This window comes from Lycorma delicatula, chromosome 1, assembly GCF_047948215.1.
Source record: "Lycorma delicatula isolate Av1 chromosome 1, ASM4794821v1, whole genome shotgun sequence".
Taxonomy (NCBI): Eukaryota; Metazoa; Arthropoda; class Insecta; order Hemiptera; family Fulgoridae; genus Lycorma; species Lycorma delicatula.
Window position 1 is genome coordinate 80,401,256 of NC_134455.1, and position 22,387 is coordinate 80,423,642.

At 29.6% G+C, this 22,387-nt stretch overlaps 2 protein-coding genes across 7 annotated transcripts in view; one reads left to right on the forward strand and one right to left on the reverse strand.

Annotated features, from left to right (window-relative positions):
• LOC142319510 (uncharacterized) overlaps positions 1-22,387 on the forward strand; it is a 341,658-nt gene that overhangs the window by 61,210 nt on the left and 258,061 nt on the right. For all 6 annotated transcript variants that reach the window (XR_012755208.1, XM_075356870.1, XM_075356889.1 and 3 more), the window contains exon 2: positions 20,314-20,412. Coding sequence is in view for 5 of the 6 variants with exons in the window: in XM_075356870.1 (XP_075212985.1) it covers positions 20,315-20,412 (98 nt within the window). In the remaining variant the exon portion in view is untranslated. The remainder of the gene's footprint in view (positions 1-20,313; positions 20,413-22,387) is intronic.
• On the reverse strand, positions 7,275-8,339 carry LOC142317540 (general transcription factor II-I repeat domain-containing protein 2-like). Its single transcript, XM_075354099.1, has one exon. It carries the CDS (start codon positions 8,337-8,339, stop codon positions 7,275-7,277), a length of 1,065 nt encoding a protein of 354 aa, XP_075210214.1.

Below are 22,387 nucleotides of genomic sequence, written 5' to 3' on the forward strand. Positions count from 1 at the left end.
AACTTCAAGAAAATTGATTAGAAAAAACAGCAAGGAAAAAAGTCACACTTCAGGTAGTCCTTAGTGTTCTAGTAGTTATTTCTAATAAACTTGTTTGGGAAAAGTAAAACAAAATTTAAATAATGCATTAAAATATAACAAGTAAAACCTTCAAAACTTCTCCCATCACAATAATCCGTGCTTGATTAGCGCTCCGCGAAAATATGTTGGTATCTGATTGCCTCCCTTCATAGTCTTATGCTACCCTCTTGTGAAAAAAATTAAAGTATATTAAAGAGATTTAACAGATTCTGACAACAAAAAAAACGTTACGATTAGATATTTTTTATGCCTGTAACAATGAATAGAAATGTTGCTGGAAATATTTAGTCGGATAACAGATGTAGATTGAAAAGACAGAAGTTATGATAAAAGATACAAAAGATGAGGGAGATCAAAAAATCTTCCTCATCTAAAAATCAGGGAGATGAAAAATGCTGACAAAAGTGTTATAGGACTTTCCCATCACGCGGCTTTTTTCTGATATACAGCTTACACACACAGGCATACACAACTTAATTAAAATATTTATCATTTTATTTTAATATAATATTTTTTGTTTAATTAATTCAATGATTTTAACTAAAGTGCATGCGCATACCTTATTTCATTCATGTGGATGAGGCGGTACTAGTGGCACTTCAAATATTTTTTACTCTTTAAATATTATTATTTATTTAATTCTACTGCTCACCTGCGACGTCACAACATAGCAGACAACAGCTGTATATCAGTGCTACACTAGCGCTCCTTGTGGTGAGAGAAGGTACTATTGATGCAGTAAATCCACTTAGCCGCTAGTTTTTTAGAGAATTTTTTGGGGAAGGGGTGCGACTTTACAATTTTTTTTTTCAAATATTATTTTTTAATTGTTAACAAATGTGCCTAAGAAAAATAAGACCTTATTAGGCAAAATCTCAAGATGATGACCTTACTGTGCAACTGGGTTTCTTAGATGTCAAAACATCAAGATCCAGTGAAAACCACATATACGCAAATTGGAGAGATTATAATACTTTCCCCTAAAGCTATAGCTCTGCTATAGTGCTAGATGGGAAAGTAAAAATTAGAAAAGTTAATAAATTTAAATGTCTTGAAGAATGGTTAACATCAACTGAATACCTACCACATCTCTAAAGGAAAGACCAAGAAAAGTAGAAACTGCTTATCAGATCTCCCATACTACGTATAATAAGAAAGCATTATCCATCATTGCCAAGATAAGTCATTATAAGAAAGAAGTTGGTAATAGAGTTGATTGAAAAGAAAAAAAGGAATTTTGAGGAAGATTTTAGGACCAGTTAGAGTAAATGGAGAACATAATTAAAAAGCAATAAAGATTTAAACGAGAAAATTTAAAGAATATAAACAACATTCAAGAAAAGAAGGTTAATGCTCTTCGGCCACATTTAAAGAAAGAATAAAGATGGATTAGTGAAGAAAGTAATTTATTTTGACTAGAGATAGACTAGTGGACTATTCTGAAAAACAGAAAATGACAATAAACTGGTTTAAAGAAGTTTAGGAAGACATGGAAAAGGAAAGTATCAAAATTGAAATTGTAGGAAAAAGGAGCGGTTATAGAGATGTGGTAAAAGAAATTACGGACTCTCAGGTTGAAGAGAAAAAGATCCAAATTTAAAATGGAATGAAGAAGGAAAGAAAGCAGGACGAAAGCACTTTGCACCTAGAATGAGAAAATAGTAAATATTGGGAAGAAAAGAAAAAGAAGCAACATCAGAAAACAAAATCATTATTGCAAGCTCATGCGTGGTGCTGTGAGACTAGAACAAAATTTAAAGAAATCTGATATGGACACCACATGACTTCCTTGTATGCCTATTAAATTTATATACACATTTTTTGCTGCATTTATTTCATTTGAAAGTAAAATACGATCTTCCAATTCTTTAATAAAATTTTCTTTTTTTAAATTTTTTTTGTTATTGAATCATTATTTATTGTAAAAACGTTTTTATAATCACAGGTTAATAATTATTAATAAATCAATATATTTAAATTTTTTTAAAAATTATTAAAAAAAAGGAGGAAATGAAGTTGGATTCGAACCAATGTGCCTTCCCCTAGTAAGACTAAATATTTCATTAACTAAAATTTTATTCGACTATAATTCTGGAACCAATGAAAATAAGTACTACTTATGATATATCGTTAAAAAGCTCTCAATGAGAACTTGTTACTGCAGTTAAGAAAAAGTCCAAAATCCAAATTTTTTGAATTTTGGGCTTTTTTGGAACTTTTGGTCCAGTCGATTGGAATCAAAAGGGGAGGTGCACAATTAAATGTTACAATGGTCCAAAATCCAAAATTTTAACATTCTACAGCTAATCATTTTTGAGTTATGCAAGATACGTATGTATATACATACATACAGACCTCATGCCGAAACTAGTCAAAATAGATATTTCTGTTGAAATCTGAAATTTAACACAATCACATTACATCCTTTTCTTCATACAAGGAAGTAAAAAGGAATAAAAAAAATTAAATGAACAAACATAACAAAAAACTGATATATTATTCAAGATACAAGTAAAGAAATACTGGATGTAATCTGAACACTACCTCCAAAGAGATCTTTTGAAAGCACATCATTCAGAATATTTAGATTATTATTTTTTTTAAGAAAAAAGAAATACTGTAACAGTATAATACCAAAACATTTATTAATAATCAAATTAATCTGCAAAAGTTAATAAGTAAAAGCAAAAAACTCTTACTTTAATACTGACCAAAAAATAACTCATGTTAACGTACTTAATATAAAAAGCACAATAATATAAACAATTTAAAGTAAACAATAGCAATGTAATATAAAGTAAATAATAATTTATTTTTTCAATTAAATAGTAAATTTATAAACTGTAGTTAAAAAAAAAATTTAGATTATTATCAGCTAAATTCAGACTGTTTTAAATGAAAAACATTTAAACAAAAAAAATAATTACGTGTTCTAAAAATATGATAGGTAGCAAATTAAAAAATAATTTAGTTGAAAAATTAACATTAAAAATAATTCACATTCTCCTGTATTCTGGATAGTCTTAGCTCATGCTAAATACTAATCTCTTGTTTTTCTGTTTTATTTTTCATTTCTTTTATCAAGATATATTTTTTTTGCATTTCATTTTATAAAAATAGATTCTTTTTTTCATAAAAAAGATTTTCTAAGCCTGTAATTGTAATATCTTATATAAAAATAAAACTAACAAATTTGAAATAAAATAGAACTTTTTAAAAGAAACCAACTTTAAAATATGCACCAAGTTAAAATTTTATTTAAAATTCTTCCTTAAATTTTAATGTTTCGAAAATAGTATTATATTAGATATAAATACCAAAAACTTATTAACTCTTAACTTTGACTCAAAATTCAAAGAATTAAAAAACAATATTTTTAAGAATTTTATAATATTTCTAAAGTTTACTAATATTTAGTATTTAATTTAATATTTTACTATTTTATTTTAAAGTTTACTAATTATTTCTTTAAGTTTATTTTATTATTCATATTGTTATTTTAAGTTATAGAACAGTAAAGGTTACAATTTCTTAACATTAAAATATTGATTTCTGGATATTATACTCATATTTACTTAGTAGTAGACGGATTAAATTAAAGGGCTTTAATGAAATACTTCTGAAGGTATTTTAATTTTACACTGATTTAATGTGTACATTTCTCATATATTTGATGTATTTATTATTAATATTAGTTTATTAGATTCATTAATGTTAATCTCAAGGAAAATAAATTATTTTCAGTAGAAATAATGTCATAAAAACTACTTCCAACTTTTGGATATTGTTTTCTGTTATAAACCCCTTCATTCTAAATGAAAAATTATACTTCTGTAACATAATATAAAATATTATGGTTTGTTTAAATGGATAAAAAATAATCAAAAATATGTAGAGCTTTGGTTTGAAAAAACTTCTTATTCGTAAATAAAATGTTTTTCTCAATGATCAGAGAGTCTGTACATATTTTCCACATGAAGTAGCAGATTAATTTGTTGATTTACCCTTACCTAAATCTTTCATATGGCTATGACACAAATAAATAACCTGAGGCCCAAGTAACATTAGTCATGGTTGCTTTTCTCTAAGAGTATAATGATGTCAGTCCCTATAATCATCATACTACAAAGTGATTTTTAGCCCTGTTACCCAATTTTAAATGTAATTTAAAAAGTGAAATTTAGGTAGAATAAAAAAAATGTAATTGTTACTTACAAAAGAGATTTAATAAAAAGCTATTACTTACATAATTGTTATAGAATATGCTCAAAATGCCACCCCTTGCAGTTATACACGCACGGACTCTTTTCAGCATATTAGCAGAAATCTTTTTAAGAGTTGCATTGGAAATATTCATGATTGAGTCTGTAATATTGACTTTAAGTTCATCAGTAGTGTGAGGATTGTTGTTGAAGGCCTCGGACTTAATATAGCCCCACAAAAAGTAGTCAGGATATGTGAGGTCTGGGGACCTTGGAGGCCATAAGCCCTTGCTTATTATTCGATTATCAAAGAACTCTTGCAGAAAATCCACGGTTTCTCGAGACGTGTAGCATGTAGCGCCGTCTTGCTGAAACCAGCACTACCGTTCTTGAGGTTCCAGGAGGGACACAAATTGGCGCACAATATTCCTGTATACTTCACCATTTACTGTCTGTTCGAAGCATATGGGTCCGACTATACGATGACGAGATATCGCACACCACACACCAATTTTTTCAGGATGCAAAGATTTGTCTTGTAAAGCGTTAGGATTTTCAACCGCCCAAATTCGACAGCTTTGACTGCTCACATAACCATCGAGATGGATCCAAGCTTCATCACTAAAGAACACTGTGTTTAAAAATTCGATTCCATTATCGTTTACAAGAGACCAAAACCGAAGGCAATATTGCAATCGCTTGTTTAAATCTGAAGGCTGAAGCTCTTGGACTAATCGTACGCGATACGGATACAATTTCAGTTTTTTAGAGGCTTTCTGAACACTCAAATATGACAAACCGACTTACGTGGAAAGTTTTCGTAAACTTTTCCGTGGAGAATTGAGCAATCTTGTTTTCACATTCTCTAAAACGTCATCTGTCAAGCGAGCTGGTCGACCACTACGTTTTCTGTCGCAAACACTACCTTCTCGAAATCGATTTGCTAGTCTAGAAATTAACATTTTTTCTGGAGGAGGAACACCAACGAATTTAATTTGAAATGATTCTTTTACACTCGCGTACGATTTCGTAGCAAAATATTGTTCAAGAATGAAAACAAAAGTCATTCAAAAGAATGTCTTGTTTTGTTCAAGACACAAAAGGCATTCTGTTCGTAACACGACCGGAAACTGCACAAGGGTTTATACAGCTCAAGGAGTCAACTGACACTGCCGTATCCACACCGGTTGAATAGCGCTACCAACTTCGTGTCACAAAACAAAATTTTCCTTTCTTAGAAAAAAATTACCAGACATTAACAGTTGCATAACAGGATTAAAAAATCACTCTCTATAATGATATAACGATCATACCTATAATGATTAATCCCTAAAATGACTGACAGCATTTCAGTGAGCTGGCATGCTGATACGCAGAAAAATGTTTTGCTTAGTTAAGAAGACAATGGGAATCCACTTCATTCTGTAAATTCCTTAGTAAAATTGGAAATGGCTATGCCATTTTTAGAAATGACTGGCGTCTCGTCAGGTTACTGTATCCACTTGCTTACTGCGTCTAACATAACTATAAAAACTAAATTCATGACCCATTAATAAAATCCAAAATTTGAACTAAACCCACTGGTTTGATCTAGTGCTGAACATGTCTTTGCAAATCAGCTGATTTTGAAGTTGAGAGTTCCATCGTTCAAATCCTAGTAAAGGCAGTTACTTTTATATGAATTTGAATACCAGATCATGGATTCCAGTGTTCTTTGGTGGTTGGGTTTCACCACCACACATCTCAGAAATGGTCGACCTGAGACTGTACATGACTACACTTCACTTACACTCATACACATTATCCTCTGAAGTAATACCTGATGGTGATTCCCGGAGGCTAAACAGGAAAAAATTTGAACAAGGATAAGAAAAAATAAATAACACAATACTTGTACAAAACTAATCATTAATGAGAAAATGGACCAAATTCACTTTAAATGAATGGTATTTTATTAAATCAAAATGTTTTCAATCAAGTGATTGAAAAGATTTTGATTGAAAAGAAAAGATTGAAAAACATTTTGATTGTGATTGAAAAGAAAGGTCATGTAAGTACATGACCTTTCTTCGTGACAGTAATTGAAGCTCCAATGACAGTAACAAGTTTACCACTGATAAAGTTCACAAAATTGATTTATACTGTTTTATTAAAATTAAAAGAAAAAACATTCATTTTAACCACGAACATACATATGAAGAAATATCTTCATCAACAATCAAAGTGGACAATAAATTTTACTATAGTTCATGGTCTGATCATATACACCAGGTGTGGCCAAACATTTAGCTTTTAGGAGCTACTTTTTCCATAAAATATAGTCTGCGGTCGACTATGGACACGGGCAAATAATTTTAAGATTTTAGAAGATAATTAAAGAAGTCATTATATCGCCTATTTAAATTGCAAACTTCCACTTTTGGTCAAAAATTACATTTTCACACTATTAGAAAGAGAAAAACACCTTACATTGGCTATGAAACACCGCTATTATGCACCTATTTAATTGAAATCACGTGACATGCAAAACATTTATGCGTTTTAAGAAAGTTGTGCAAAATATGCTGAATATGAGTTAGCAGGTTTGCAATCTAAGCCTACGATATATTTTTTATTTTATGAATTCAAACAATATTTATTAAAATTTTAAAAAATACAATGTTAAGAAATAAATACGAACAAAACAAATTTTAAGCATAAAATTTTTATTTGGATGAAACTTGGCATTGCATAAGAGCAGCAAGTTTCTCAAAATTTGGCTCATATGAACTTAAAGCAATTCTTAAGCATGACTAAATGTAGATTCGTTTTTTGCGATCGCTGTTTTGTTTTGATCGCATTCATATAAGAAAATGCGGATTCACATAAATATGTGGAGCCAAAGAAGGCATTGAAACGAGCAACAATTGTCCAAATATTTGGATATTTATCTTTGCTATTAGTTTCCAAAAATTGCTATCTGAAACCATTGATTTTAGATTTATATCGCATTTAATATTTAGTTTCTTCTTCTAATTCTGCTATATTTGTAGTATTAAGAAAATTTTGAAGTTTCTGTGCAAGACTTTCAACGTCGATGTCATTAAATGGGTAAGATAAAAAACAGGCAATATCTTCAAGTTCACTTAGTTTGAGAAATCTTCTATCAAATTCATTTAGAAGCATTCCAATAACATCAGCATATTTGTCGTAAGCAACAGTCTTGTTATTTTTAGATTCATCTGCCAGATTTTGATAGTGTTTTAAATCACGACGCTTTAGTTGCATTGCAAGCATATTTAATTTTTCCTTAAATGACTTCAAAATGCTAATCATATGTATTATTGTTTTACCTTTACCCTGTAGTTGCTGATTTAATTGGTTTAATTTTTCAGTAACATCACAGAAAAAAGCAAGATCGAGAAGCCATTCTTGATCATTTAATTGCGGATATGAATCACCTTTAGATTGTAAATATGAGGTTATTTGTTTCAGAAGTTCTCTAAATCTTGCTAAAAATGTAGCATGACTTAACCATCTTACATCAGTATGAAGTAACAGTTCATTGTGTTCTTCACCGCATTCATTCAGCAAAGCGCGAAACTGACAACGTGACAAACTTTTAGATCTTATGGAATTTACAATTTTAAACGCAACATCCATAACATGATTGAATTTTAACACTTTTGAACATAATATTTGAGTATGTATGATACAATGATAATCAATAAAATTTGGAATGTCATCATCACCTTTACACAAAGCAACGAAGCCACTTTTGTTGCCAATCATTGCTGGAGCCCCGTCAGTGGTTATTGATACCAACTTGCAGATTGGAAAATTTGTTCGTGCAATATAATTTTTAAATAAATCAAAGATATCTTGACCTCTTGTGCGATCATGCATCGGAATAATAGTTAATAATTCTTCTGTAACCAACATATCATCGAAAACCATTCGAATAAAAACACATAATTGTGCAGTACCGATATAGTCCGTAGATTCGTCAAACTGCAGTGATAATACAACGCATTTATTAATGTTTTCATGTAAAATGTCTTCAAGATTTCGGCTCATTCCTTCTGTATAACTGTATTTCGCGATAACGACATATTTTTGATTAATGTCATTATTTCAGATTTATTTTTAAAATTCTGAAACAATTCTTCTCCAGCTTTAATGAATGCCTCTTTCCATATTTCCCCATCTTGAAACGGTTTGTTGTGTTTAATCAAAGTTTCAGCAACTTTGAATGAAGCAATCGTAGCTGTCTTCGAATTTGTATTGTATTTTAAAAAACTATTTTGTTGTGCAGTTATTTGTGCCTTCAGTTGTTGCACTTTTGTTTTTCTTAACGCAGTGCCACGTGGATAATCTTCTTCGTAATTTTTATGATTTGTTAGATAATGTCTTTTAACGTTTTCTTTCTTAGACAAAGCTACTGTTGCATTGCAAATAAAACAGATACATTTATCTTTCATCATAGTAAAGAAATAATCTTCTTCCCATTCACTGTGATAATGATACGTTTTTTCCTGCTTGTACTTGGATTATTCATTCTAAAATAATAGGGTTAAATATTATTTTAGAATTTACCTACTAAAGATATTATTACGGAATATTTAAAACAATAACTAGCATACTTACTTCTGTTCGCTATCACTGACTGTCACTTCACTGGCTGTCACTTTACTATCTAACTCTCAAACACACACTGATACTGATATGCGCCCTGTCTATGTTCGCTACAGAGAAAAAGCAAGTTGAGACACACGGCCACACAGCTACCAACTAGCGCCGACAGAGCGCGTTCAGTATTACTACATTGTTTATCTTATCAGGATAAGTTAGAACAAATTGTTCAACTTTGGCTTCGCGGGCTACTTTTAAAGCCTTTGCGGTCGACTTGTTGGCCATCCCTGATATACACTTTCAGAAAGCAAACTTATAGAAAATTTTTATAGATTTAACAAATTAAAAAATAAAAATACCTATGCAACACTTCTTTTTTATTAAATAATAAACAGTTGGAAATCTTTAATTAAATAAACCTTTTTACAAAAGTATTTCTCTACTCTCTTCTTTTTAATTTTATTCTTTAATTTAATATTATGTAAGAACTTGTGGAGAAGTGTTTTTATAAAATTTAACAGAATTTTGTATGGAAGAGGAAAATAAAAAAAAAATTGTAATTTTATGTTTATATAACTGATGGATGATGACCTTATGCAGCTCGTTTAGCTGTGATGTTACCATTGAACATTTTTTAATAGTTTTAATATGATGAAAATAGGTGCATAATTAGATTAGAATGATTCTCTAGGAGAATAGTTCAAAAATTTAGATATTAATATTTTTAAAGTGTTTTGTTTTTGTTATATCAAGAAATATAATCAAGATTTTTGGCTAATGAATTTAGTAGTCACTATCTCAAGAAAGAAAATAGTTTCTTAGCAAAAAAATGTCTTGTTTTAACTCAGTCTTTCAGTAAAGTATTTCATCAACGAGTTGGTGATGCTTTTACAGCCAAATGCATTTTCTTATTATTTTGTAGTGGAGTTCCTTGCCATTAGTTGGAATGAAAAATGTATATAGATTTTGTCTTAAAGTTCTCTGTTTCAAAATTGTGACCAGTACAGCTATGGGAAAGAGCCAACTAGGGTAGTTATCCCTTAGTCATTGTCATACCTAACAGATGGTCTTAGTCATATTACTTTTTAAACATTAATTTTGATACATATTTATTGTAAATAATGTAGTTTAAAAAAATTTTAATTAAGCATGGGAGTATGGTGAAAGTACAATCATTTATATGGATACCAAATACAGTTTGGTATTCTCAGCAGCAGCAATTACATTGTAAATACAGTAAAATTATTTTGGCATTATCTAAACCTTCCATAATCAATAATTCAGTTTGGTGTTTTCTTTTTATTTTCTCTTTGTTCATTCAGTTTTGTTGTGAAGACTTTTCAGTAAGGTTCATTGGCAAAATGAGTAAGGTCTGATGTTCACAAAGCAACTTGGAATAAAAATAAAAAGGTTAATAAATAAGTTGATCAGCTATGTCCCTCTTAACAACTATTCCAGGTTATGGTTCCCAAAATATCTGGAATACCTTTGTGAGTAGCATCCCAAAGAATAAAAGGTTAACAGTCATTAAAACCACCTTTAATAAACCATTCTCATAGGTTATTGAATTATAAACAATAATTCTGATTGTTTTTGTTTATTAGGAACTGCATGCTGTTGGCATCTATTAGTTAAACGTTGGTGTAAAATAATTAGGTGTTATGGTTATTAGTTAATAACTATAGCAGACATAAAACAAAGATAATACAATTCCAACAACAAAGATAATAAAGAAAACTTGTATAAGCAACAACATTCAGCAGGCCATTTAAAAAAAATTAAAATGTTACGTTATATTATTTTAATTATTTAAAAAATTGGTTAATACATTCTAACTTTTTAAAGTAAGTTAAACTGTCATTAAACTGCTATAAAGACAAATGTTAAAGTCAAATTATAGTTATACAAGTATGTACACCCATTTTAATTTTTTTTACTCTTTGCTACAAATGTGTAACATTAAGTGTTACTTAATTAACAGTTCACAGTGTGAGCTACAAGCAGTGTTGTTTCTTCTCTACAATTAAAATGGCGAAGAACAAGTGGAGCAGAGTAAAACTTGGCACTGTTTCTGGTTTTAGCCACCTTGTCTTGTCTTGTTTTTATAGCAGACAAATGCAAGCTATTTATGGCTGTGTGTGCACATATCTGTGGATCATTGGCCAATGACATTACAATAGAACCAAGTACAGGCCCATTATAAACCTCATAAGAAACATAAAAAAATTGAAGTTTTAAATTAACTGAGCCTATGTTTATATAACATGAAGTCTAACTGGCATATTCTTTATGTTATCAGAAAAAAAATATAGAGAATTAAAAATGTACATAATACATAAATTTATTTTTTCAACTTAAACCAAGAAAATAAGTTTATTAATGTCAGTTAATAACTGACATTATTTTCTTTTCTTTCTTTTTTCTTTTTCCTGTTTAGCCTCCGGTAACTACCGTTTATATAATTCTTCAGAGGATGAATGAGGATGATATGTATGAGTGTAAATAAAGTGTTAGTCTTGTACATTCTCAGTTCGACCATTCCTGAGATATGTGGTTAATTGAAACCCAACCACCAAAGAACACCAGTATCCACGATCTAGTATTCAAATTCGTGTAAAAATAACTGGCTTTACTAGGACTTGAACGCTGTAACTCTTGACTTCCAAATCAGCTGATTTGGGAAGACGCGTTAACCACTAGACCAACCCGGTGGGTTAAACATTTATATTAGGTTCAACAATGTGTTTTATGCAACAATTTGAGTTTTTCCAATTTCTTGTGTGTAGTATGTTTAAAGAATGGTAAAGTTATAATTTAAATTTTTCATCTGATAATAAAAGGGTTTAGAAAGTTTTGTGCAGTAATTTACTATAAAAGTAGGTAACTGAAAAAAAAAATTATAAGCAATGAATCATTGTTTAAGTAATGAAACTGGTCCTTCACATGGACAAAAGTAACTGGTAAATTATAATTAATAATGCTACCTGATTTTAAAAAAATCATTGAAGTCAATTTTAATACTGATTGTAAACTGAATTTATTTTGTGTAGTTCACTGATGTGCATGTAGCATGAGAAATTGAGTTATTGTTTCCAGCTGAAGGCTGTATTTATTTCACTTACTTTGCTACAGCTAAACTTTTTTCATATAATATTTGTGTAAATTGATATCCAAGAATATAATACCATAATAGTTTAATGTTTTAGTCTTCAAACAAATATACATTTGTCATTTGTAAAAAAGTAATAATTATGTTTTACTTATGCATGCTATGTTATGGAATATATATATATGTATAATATTATATAAAATATAAACTTACCATTCATCAAACATAGTAGATAGATAAGCTAGTTAGATTACCAGTAATTTTCAACAACTAGTTTTCATGGTATCCGCATCTTTAGTTAATATTAAATTCTATTTTTATAATATTAAAACTTATTATTTTTAATAATGCTGTGCGGTGCAAGTACATGTACTTTTACAATATTATTTAAACTATGACAATGGAAAAATATTACGATTTCTGAAATAACATGCCAAATTTTTAAAAATAATCAGTTTTAATGTTATAAAAATTGAATTTAACACCAATTGAAGATGCAGGATACCGCAAAAACTAGTTATTGAAAGTTAATAACATAATCTAACTTATGTCTAATTACTGGCTTACTGGCTATTATATTAGCTGGCTTCTATGGCGTGGTGAGTGGTGAGTTGTCAGCATTTCATATTGAGGTCCTGGGTTCAGATCTCGATCAGGCATGGCATTTTCACATGCTACAAAACTGCTACTTCATCTCATCCTCTGAAGCAATAAAATGTACTGAATTATTTGAATAATAAAAAAAAATTATATTTATTTTATATTAATTTTATTATTGGCACAATACATATTATTTAGTACTTATTTTAGTTCCTTTTATTAATTTTGTTCATTACTACTAAGATAAGCACTGAATAAAGAAAAAACACTTTTTCACTATTTGGGGAATTTTCTATTTGGGGAATATTAATGTAAGTAGGGTACTGGTAACTTAGGTAGTAATTAATAACTTAACTTCTAACTAAAGGAAAGCATGAAGGAAACTTTCTATAGGAAAGGTTCAACTGTAAAGTTTTAGTTTTTAATTCTGGTTAGGCTGGGTATTATTTATATGCTAAAAAAAAATTATTTATTTTTTATTATTCAGACATCATTACAATTAATGCATTTTGGTACATACTGCGTTTGTTAAATTAAAATAAAACATTAAGTTTAGTAAAAATTTAATATACAAATGTTTTGTAAGTTTTTGAATACGCGTTGAATGTAGCAAGTACTATTTTAATAGAACTAGATGGATTCAAACTAATCCACATCGCCAATTAGTCAGCGCCATATAAATAAGGTGAAATAGCTTTCTACATTTTCACTATCCACAATATTTCTTTTTTGTCGTTTATGTATGAACGACATGTAACCCGACTGACAAGATTATAACTATGGAAGCATAGGAGTAATATGGAAACGTAACTCCTCTAAATGATACAAACCTTCCGTTCAGGCTTTACCTTCAGGTACTGGTTTGATAGGCTCACCAGGAATCTGAGTAGATAGTCATACTGTCCTCCATCTGTTCTTGTTTAGGTTGCAGCAGAGCGGGAAAAGCCCAGTCCGGTACTTCAGCAAGAACACATTTGTTGGTCTCGTGTGCCACGAGGCCAACGAATATTCCGTGTTTTCGAAAATTAAGACAGGCATATTTTTTCTTCTTGGCTCACTTAGACTTTTACAAATCCGATAAAACCTTATATTTTCTGGTTTCCTTTTAATTCAAGATATCACGCTTCCCATAGATAACTATTCTAGAAAGAAGTACTAGAATATATAACTCTCGTTCTTGTCTTTTTCATACTGGTAGAATTTGCGTCCATGAATAAACGAAGCGAACGACCTTGACAAACGGTACAATTGCTTAACCAAATTCAGTTTTATTTTGATATAGCATGATATAACAAGCCATAAGTTGCCATCGCTAAAAAATTATAATTGAGCATCAACCTTTTTTTTTAGAGAAAATAAATAAATTCCTATATAGGCATAATATATTCGTATATATGTTCCTATGTTAACGTAATGTATGATAGGGGGCCTCCTTCAAAAATGAAATCATTTTTCAGAATAGAAAAATGAAATCATTTTTTCAGATCATTATTTGGCACCCATAAATAGAAATGTTGAACGATATTTAGTAATTACAGATTTAAGTTGTTACATTCATATCTCTGAAACTTTTTTAATTTTTATTGAAAAGAAATAAATAGAATCATTTATTTCTCAAAAAAAATATCTTCTTTTGTTAATCAAATAATACTATTTTCCAGGAACAACACAGTACTTCAGCAAACAAAAAAGGACCTTATTCTGTTTCCGTCGTTGTAATAAATTACTAAGGTATTTAAAATACATAAAATTGGATTGTCTTTTGCAGAACCAAGTACTTTCTTTTATTGATAAATTTAGAAAAACTGAAATTTCGACAACTTTGTTTTAAACATCCAAAAATATGTATTCAAATAATTTTTATTATTGTGTTCTAAAATATTTTTTTTTGTCTTAAGGGCCAGTCTATTTTAATTTGTTTAAGGAGTCAGTACTTTTACTTATTCTGTATGTGGTCTGCATAATGTATAATTTATCAGTTTGGATAAAATATTTATTTAATTAATATTTAAGAATTTGAAACTCACTTAATGATGTTCATTTAAGGTATATCTTATAGTACAATACAGGCTGCCTAAAAAATAAACAATATAATCTGATATTAATATTGATTGGAAATTACTGCAATTGATTTTAATAACTTACTGACTACAGTAAATAAAAATATAACTTACTGGATCATGTATTTTTATACAGTACAACAGTAGCAGCACACTTGCTGTATTTCTCACTTTTTTAAAGAAGCACAATAATATCTGTTATGATATGCAGTGTAATTGTGGGAAGATACATATTTATGGAGAAAATTAGAGAAATGAAGTGGTTTTTATTTTTTTCTCTAAATGTAGGTTATAAGAAAAATCTAAATATTTCAAAAAGGCAATTTAAAAAATAGGTAGTTTCTTTTTATATTTAATTCTCTTAAACAAATTGCAACAATGAAAGATGACCATTATATTGGTTGGCACTATTTTGAACTTAAAATTAATACACTTCTTGGCAAATATAAAACAGCAGTATTCTGTTAAAAAGAACTTCATTTGTGAACAGTTTTTGGCCATTCAAGAGCAAGTCACAACATTTATCTGTACTACTCACTTTTACAAAAAAATACATATCTTTTGCTTCTTTTATATGTGCGATGTATATATGTACATGTGGACATATGTGTGCCCGTTTAGAAAAAAAATAACAGAAGAAAGAGAAAAAATGATCGTGTAAAACATACATAGACCAATATATAATATTTATATGTGGTACTTTATACCTCAGCAATAATTAGTAAAGATCCATACTCCTAACAATTATTAATGCTTCCTTTTTTGTATAAACACTATAAATAAACACATTTATTTTAAAGATTTATCATATAGTCTTTAGTACCCTCCTCAATGTAAAAGAAAGAATGCAAAATTCATCCAACTTAAATACAATTCACCTCTTTTTTTTTGTCTTGGCATATTATAATAATTACTTTGTTACAATAATTAAAAATAAAAATTATTATTACAATCAGTTTAATATAAAAGTATATAAAAACAAAACAACGCAGTGCCAAGTATGTAATATATTGCCAACAAGAGTGGTGAGATGGCGATTAAATAATTTCCCTTAAGCTCGTGTATTTATCTAAATCTTTTAAAACCGTTAGGTAGTTTTTTGTAACTGGAGGAAAAGAAACAAAACATTGTAATATGTTGGTTTCCAGCTAGAGTAACGATATATTGAGAGAATGTGGACAGAATTTATGCCTGTGCCTAGAAGGGACCAGAAATACTTCTGTGATTGGAGTTGTTTGTATCATTTATTAATTCCTATTTGGGTGAATTTTCCTTTTGTTCTTATTCATGTCTTCTCTTATCCTTTATCCTTTTCTGCCTGATAGTTTCTGAGCAATTTTACTCAATATCCAATTGAATTTGTGTTAAGGTTATAAAAGACTCTTTGAATTACTGTGTCTTTGGTATCTCTGTAGTTTAATTGGGGGGGGGGGAGGGGGAGGAAGCTCTGATCATAGGTCCATTCATTCTGTTAGTGACTGCGCTAAATTACCAATTTTTGGTTGAGATTTTTTTTAGGTAAATTCAGGCTTGCAGTTCCTCTTAATAAAAATAATATTTTATTGTGTGAATGTGTCCTGTTTTTATTAAACGGTTCACAAAGGATGATCTGAATTTGTGCCACACAATTTCCCACTGTGTACCTACCACACCACTGAAAATTATTTTCATAATTTTAGTGTCTAGTGCAGAATTTTACATTACGTTAAAAACCATTTTATCCTAGCAAACAATCTGTGCAACATCTGATATTATTATCTCTCTATTAGGCACAGTGGTACCCAAGGAATACATAACTCCTTTTTAAATTACAAGAGAATTATCTTTCCAAAGGGTTTTTAATGGAATTATTGTCAATAACTCAATAATTCTGCTAAAGAAGTTGCAGCTAATTAGCCCCAAAGATCTTTTTGAACAAATAACATGTAATTTCAAGGCAAGTTGTTTATCATTTTTAATGATTTTAAATAATTATCTCATTTTTTATGCTGTTTAGTGTGTAAAATGTTACTTTACCTTCCACTGTGAAGTTAATTGTAGATTTAAGAATTTTTATCTAAATATGTATTAGAAGAATGATTCATATTAAAATTACAGACAAAAGCAAAAAAATTAATAAAAATTTTTTATTCATACGTAGAGTAGAAAATTGGCTATTATACAAAGCGTACCACTAAGTTCTCCCAGGACTTTCATAACTTATTCTACTCGTGAAAAAATGCTTCGTTTACAAGGTACAACTAGTAAAAGATTTCGCTTCGATTTCAATGACCCCAGTGAAATGAGGTTATACTGAAATTTTTAGGACATTAATTAAGGGGCAGAATTAGAGATTTCTTATGGTTTCTGACCTGAAAAATTGAATGAAATAGGTTCCAGAACCATATCTGCAGCAGTTTTTGAGAAATATGGTGTGAAAACCAAAAAATTGGGGTAAAAACCTGGTTTTTATGTTTGACATAAACTTGTAGAGAATTTAATTCTGAAAACAATGGTGTTTGATAAGTTGAATAAAACAAAGAAAATTGTAGAAAAATTAGAATTTTATTTGCAATTGTACATTACTAGTCAAAAAAGTACTTATTTAATGTAAAAAAAAAAACAAATTCCTTTTTGGAGATGTGAAAAATTTGTAAAAACAGAATTTTCTGTCAAAACTTGCAGTTAAAAAATTATTTAAAAAATGGAAATTTCACAATTGCAAAATGAAATTAAACAAATAAAAATTACTTAGATAAGATTTTTTTATTAGTAATAGAAGTACAATAAATTATTTAAAAAATTATTATTTCAAAGTTGGCAACAAAATAACAACAGCTGATCAACAATGCGCAATACTGCATTAGTGTTTAAATCATTCTGTAAAGTATGTACTCTTGTTCATTCTAAGGAGATATCACATAAACACACTGCAAACGACACAGCGCTGTGGAACAGTATACATAAAAAATAATACATAATAAACTTACATATTTTTTGTAATTTCTCACAAACTTCTATACTCTCTTTACTATTTATTTAATTATAATTATTATAATCCTAATTACTATTATAATCTTTAATTACGTATTTAACCATAATTATTTATTTAATTTATATTTACTTTATACACAATTTTAACTTTTTAATTTCTCACAAAATATTTAATGTAATAAAACCTACGAAAACAATAATATCCCAAACAATAACTGCCATATTATCAAAAATAATTTAATAGGTGAAATACATAACTTGAATAAAACCTTACCATTTCGAAACATTAAGAAAACTGATTACCGTATTTTCTGTCAGTGTCCGACAAATACTGGATTCCCTCTGTTATATCCGATTCTTAATCACTCCCAGAAGTTGGCGTTCACGACGAATCATCTCTAACATTAATTGTTAGTTCGTTGATCACAACATCGAGAAAATTATCTAAGTCTCACATTTTCTTTCTTCTTTTGTAACATGGTTCACGCACGTTTCCACTTATCAGTTGATGGCTCGTTCGCGCCTTTTTCAAGCAGGATTTTAACGTCTTTCATTTTATATGTATTATTATTTCTGGCAATATAACCTTTTACTTGGCTTCACACTAACTCAATTGCATTAAGGTTACAGTGATAACGGGGAACCTTAACACCGTATGACCTTTCGTTTCAGCCAAATCATCGATTAAAAATTTATTAAATTTGTCACGATTGTTTATTTACACGTTTAAGGAGCTCTGCTTTTAAATTTTTTTCTCCAATTTGGATTTATTTGATCGCAGCCATAAAGCAATTTCTTGTTTCCTCTATTAACTGTTTGGAATATTTTCCAGTTTTACACTACGGTACGGAGCATTGTCCGTTACAACAATACTATTTTCGGGTAATAATGACAATACCTTTTCAAATCACTTACTAAAATATCTCCGTTCATGTCATCGTGGTAGTCTCCAGATTTTTTTTATTCAAAAACGAGTAATCCCTCCTCTAAAAATCCATTTTCATTGCCAATATGTACCACAATTAATCGTTCCTTTATTTTTTGAGGTTGCAGGCCCCTGCTTAATCCTGACAGAAATGCTGTTTTCCGATGTAACTGTCGTATCATACCAAATTCTTGAAGTGGTGTGGCCTTCATTTACCCACGTCTCATCCAAATAAAATATATTTCTACCAGTTTTTCTATAATTTTTTTTTTTTTTTTAATAATTGTGATCTCTCCATCAACAATTACACTTTATTTCTTTTAATAAATTTAAAATTCATCGACAACAGTAATTTATATAAACTAGTGCGTCCAATCTTTGGTAAACTCTTGTCACAGTTTATCACAGCCAACAATTTTTTTAAGGTTGTTATTTCATTTCGAAAAAATAATTATGTACAGTCAATCTTATTACATTTTTGTCAAATTCATTCCATTTTCCTAGCACAGGTTTTTCACGTTTTCTATTTTTAACAGGAGTTTTTACCTTTCCTTTCCTACTTATTGCAGTAACCAACCGACACACCAGTTAATGCAGAAGCAAGTTTCACCATTTCCTTTTTAACCAACGTAAGATTTTTCTCCAGCAGTTAATTGAATAAATTTAATTTTTTAATGTTTTTTTAAATTTGTTTAAATTTTTTTTCACCACTTCGCAAATCTTTCCCTTTTCTGTGGTTATTAAAAGATGTTTCTGAATTTCAGCCATATCGATAAACTATTCGAATACACACACATACAGGCTAATCACACTATCAAATCTCACAATAATCAGTAATAATCACACAATAACCGAACACACACACACACACACACACACACACACACGCATACCAAAAAAAGTACTGAAACAGAACCACAATTAAAAGAAAATTAAAAATATCCAGTATGGAATAAGAGAATTTATACTGTAATTTTGAAGCTGGTGATAAACAACTGTTTGTTTATAAACATCCGGTAGTTACAACAGCTCGGGGCGTACATTAATGTGCTGTATATACACCTACTACCACACTCGCAGTTTATTTCATATCTCCTTAGAAATGAATCTCTGGGGCGCTGTTTTTGGAGATGCAAAGGGATGCTCTTGTAATGCCTTTGAAAACAATCTTTCGATTTTAAAATTCAAACGGGGTATTTGTTAGTAGGTTAAAGGCTAATTTTTGCATGCATCAGGTACACTCTCGATCTAACAGATCACGATTATTCGGAAATGTTTTTATTTCTTCGCAACCAATTTAAATTTTTAAAAAATTGAAAAAAAAAACATTACACTGTATAAAAATATTATGTACAAAATTGTCACCTGCACGCTCTTTATTATGCTATAATATTTATTATCCTATATTAAAGAGTAATGTTTTTTGGGACAGTCGTGTTTTTATCATTTTTTATATTTATTTTTTGTTAGATTAATTTTTCGTTTTCTGCTGGGTTATACTGAGATTTTATATTTCCAAAAGTGATGTCTAGTGAATATCTTTTTTCCTCAATAAACAAAGTTTCTTCTGCAATTTACTCACTATTCTTTTACTTTTATGATTACTTTTATTATGTGTCTGTAATTTTTCCTAGTCTATAAACTTTAATTTTTAAAAAAAAACATTTTTCCCTCTTTATGTTTAACATTATATTATATTAAGTATTAATTACTTTTGTAATGTTATATCTTATCTTGTGTTTTACATTTCAGAATGCAGCACATTCGGCCTACCGGAAAGGGCGATCCACTCTGTCCCCTGGGTTTCCACCCTCAGGTGCGGTGGCCGACACGCTGCAAAAGATGTTTCAGGTAAGTCTGTATGAAGATAATTTTTCTTTAAATAGAAATCAATGATGTGAATATTTATGAACAAGTTTTTTTTTAAATTATCATTATAGATGTGTTATTATTGAAATAATATTTTATTATAACTTATAAAAAAAATTTTCTCATTAGATTTATTGATAGAGCTACATAATTATATAAAATAAGATACATTTGATTATTGCACTATAAGTCGTGTTTTCAGTTGTTCTATATAATGCAACAAGATGATCTCATTCAGTACATATCACACAATGACATCAAACAGGCTTTTAATTTTTAAACATATAGACTATACAGTACAGAAAATAAACTTATACATTCATTTCTAATGGTAAAGTTTTCTCATAAAACTTAATGACTATTATTGCTCTTCAACTAGTCCACTTCAATACCCATTATCCATATGTATGCAATGTCCATATTCTGTATCATTTAATGCACCAGGTATCTGAGAATTATCTGAACAACTTTAATGTCTTATTAGAAGAAAAGTAATAGTCCTGTTAATGAATGGTTGGGCTCTAACAGATAACTCATAAAGTTTCCCTCTGCAAATTCTAGACAGTGCTCTGATTGCATATATAACCACATACGTCAGTCGCCATCAATCCACAGATGAAAGCCAATGTTTAAAGTGGTTTACTGAAACAAAATCAGACACACAAGTTCTATGCAATTTTAGAACTCTGTTTAACATAGAGCCACCTCTAGAACAAGTATTCACTCATAGTATGATTAATTTAACGAAACTGGCAGTGCTGAACATAAGAAGGGTGCATGCAGACAGGCCCAGAACATCAGATGAAAAAATGGAGATCATTCATCAGTTTTTTGTTCATAGCCCTGAGAAGTCAACTTGAAGTGCAGGGTGCGAGTTAAATTTCTGATTTATCATTCACGATGTTTTGAAGAAATTATTAAAATTGCATCCTTATAGATTACAAATACTGCAGCACATTAAACCTTAAGATCACATTGCTAGAAAGGAATTTTCTGTAGAAATGAAGAATTGAAAATGATGATTTTTATCTTAAAAAAAGTTCTCAGACGAGGCTACATTTCACTTGACTGGAAAAGTGAACACTCAGAATGTTTAAATGTGGGGATCAGGGAACCTACATGTTACACTTGACCATATTAGAAATAGCCCAAAAATTAATGTTTGATGCTAACTGCTTTTTGATCGTGTGATTGGACTTATTTTCTTTGCGGAAACAGCAGTTAGCACGAATATCTATCTGGAATTGTTAGAAGGGTTTGCTTACTCTCATTTTCAAGAGTTACAATCCGAAATCATATCCCAACAAGATGGAATGAAGCCCGATTGCAGTTTATTAGTGCATGAATCCTTCAACAACTCATTCCCTAATCGCTGAATTGGACATGATGGACCGATTGCTTGGCCACTTCAATCACAGATATAACACAATATTTTACTAAGGAGTTTCATCAAGGATTATGTATACAAAACTCATGCAGTGAATGTTGATGACCTTAAGGAGAAGATTGATAAAGCATTTAAACTCATAGATGTGGATATGTTACAACAAACATGGCATGAAATTGATTACTGGTTGGATATTTTGTTACTTCCTAATGGTAAACACATTGAATATCTTTCATTATAGGTTAAAAAAACTTTCAGTGTTAATGTTTCTAAAGTCAACAAATCGTTTTTGAATCTTAATAAATAAATTATTTATTCAATATCAAAATTGTTCAAATAATTCTTGGACACCTGGTATTTTTCTTATAAGTGGTATACAGGGTTTTTCTGTTATTGCTTCTTCTACTGTCATTAGCTTTGTAAATAATATACATTTGGTTCCATTAAAAACAATTATTTCATTTTGATTTCATACATATTGCATTATCTTTAAACTAACAAGACCAAATTTAATCATGAATAGAACGTGAAGAAGCTAGACTATTATTAGGGATTTAAGTTTTGCAATGA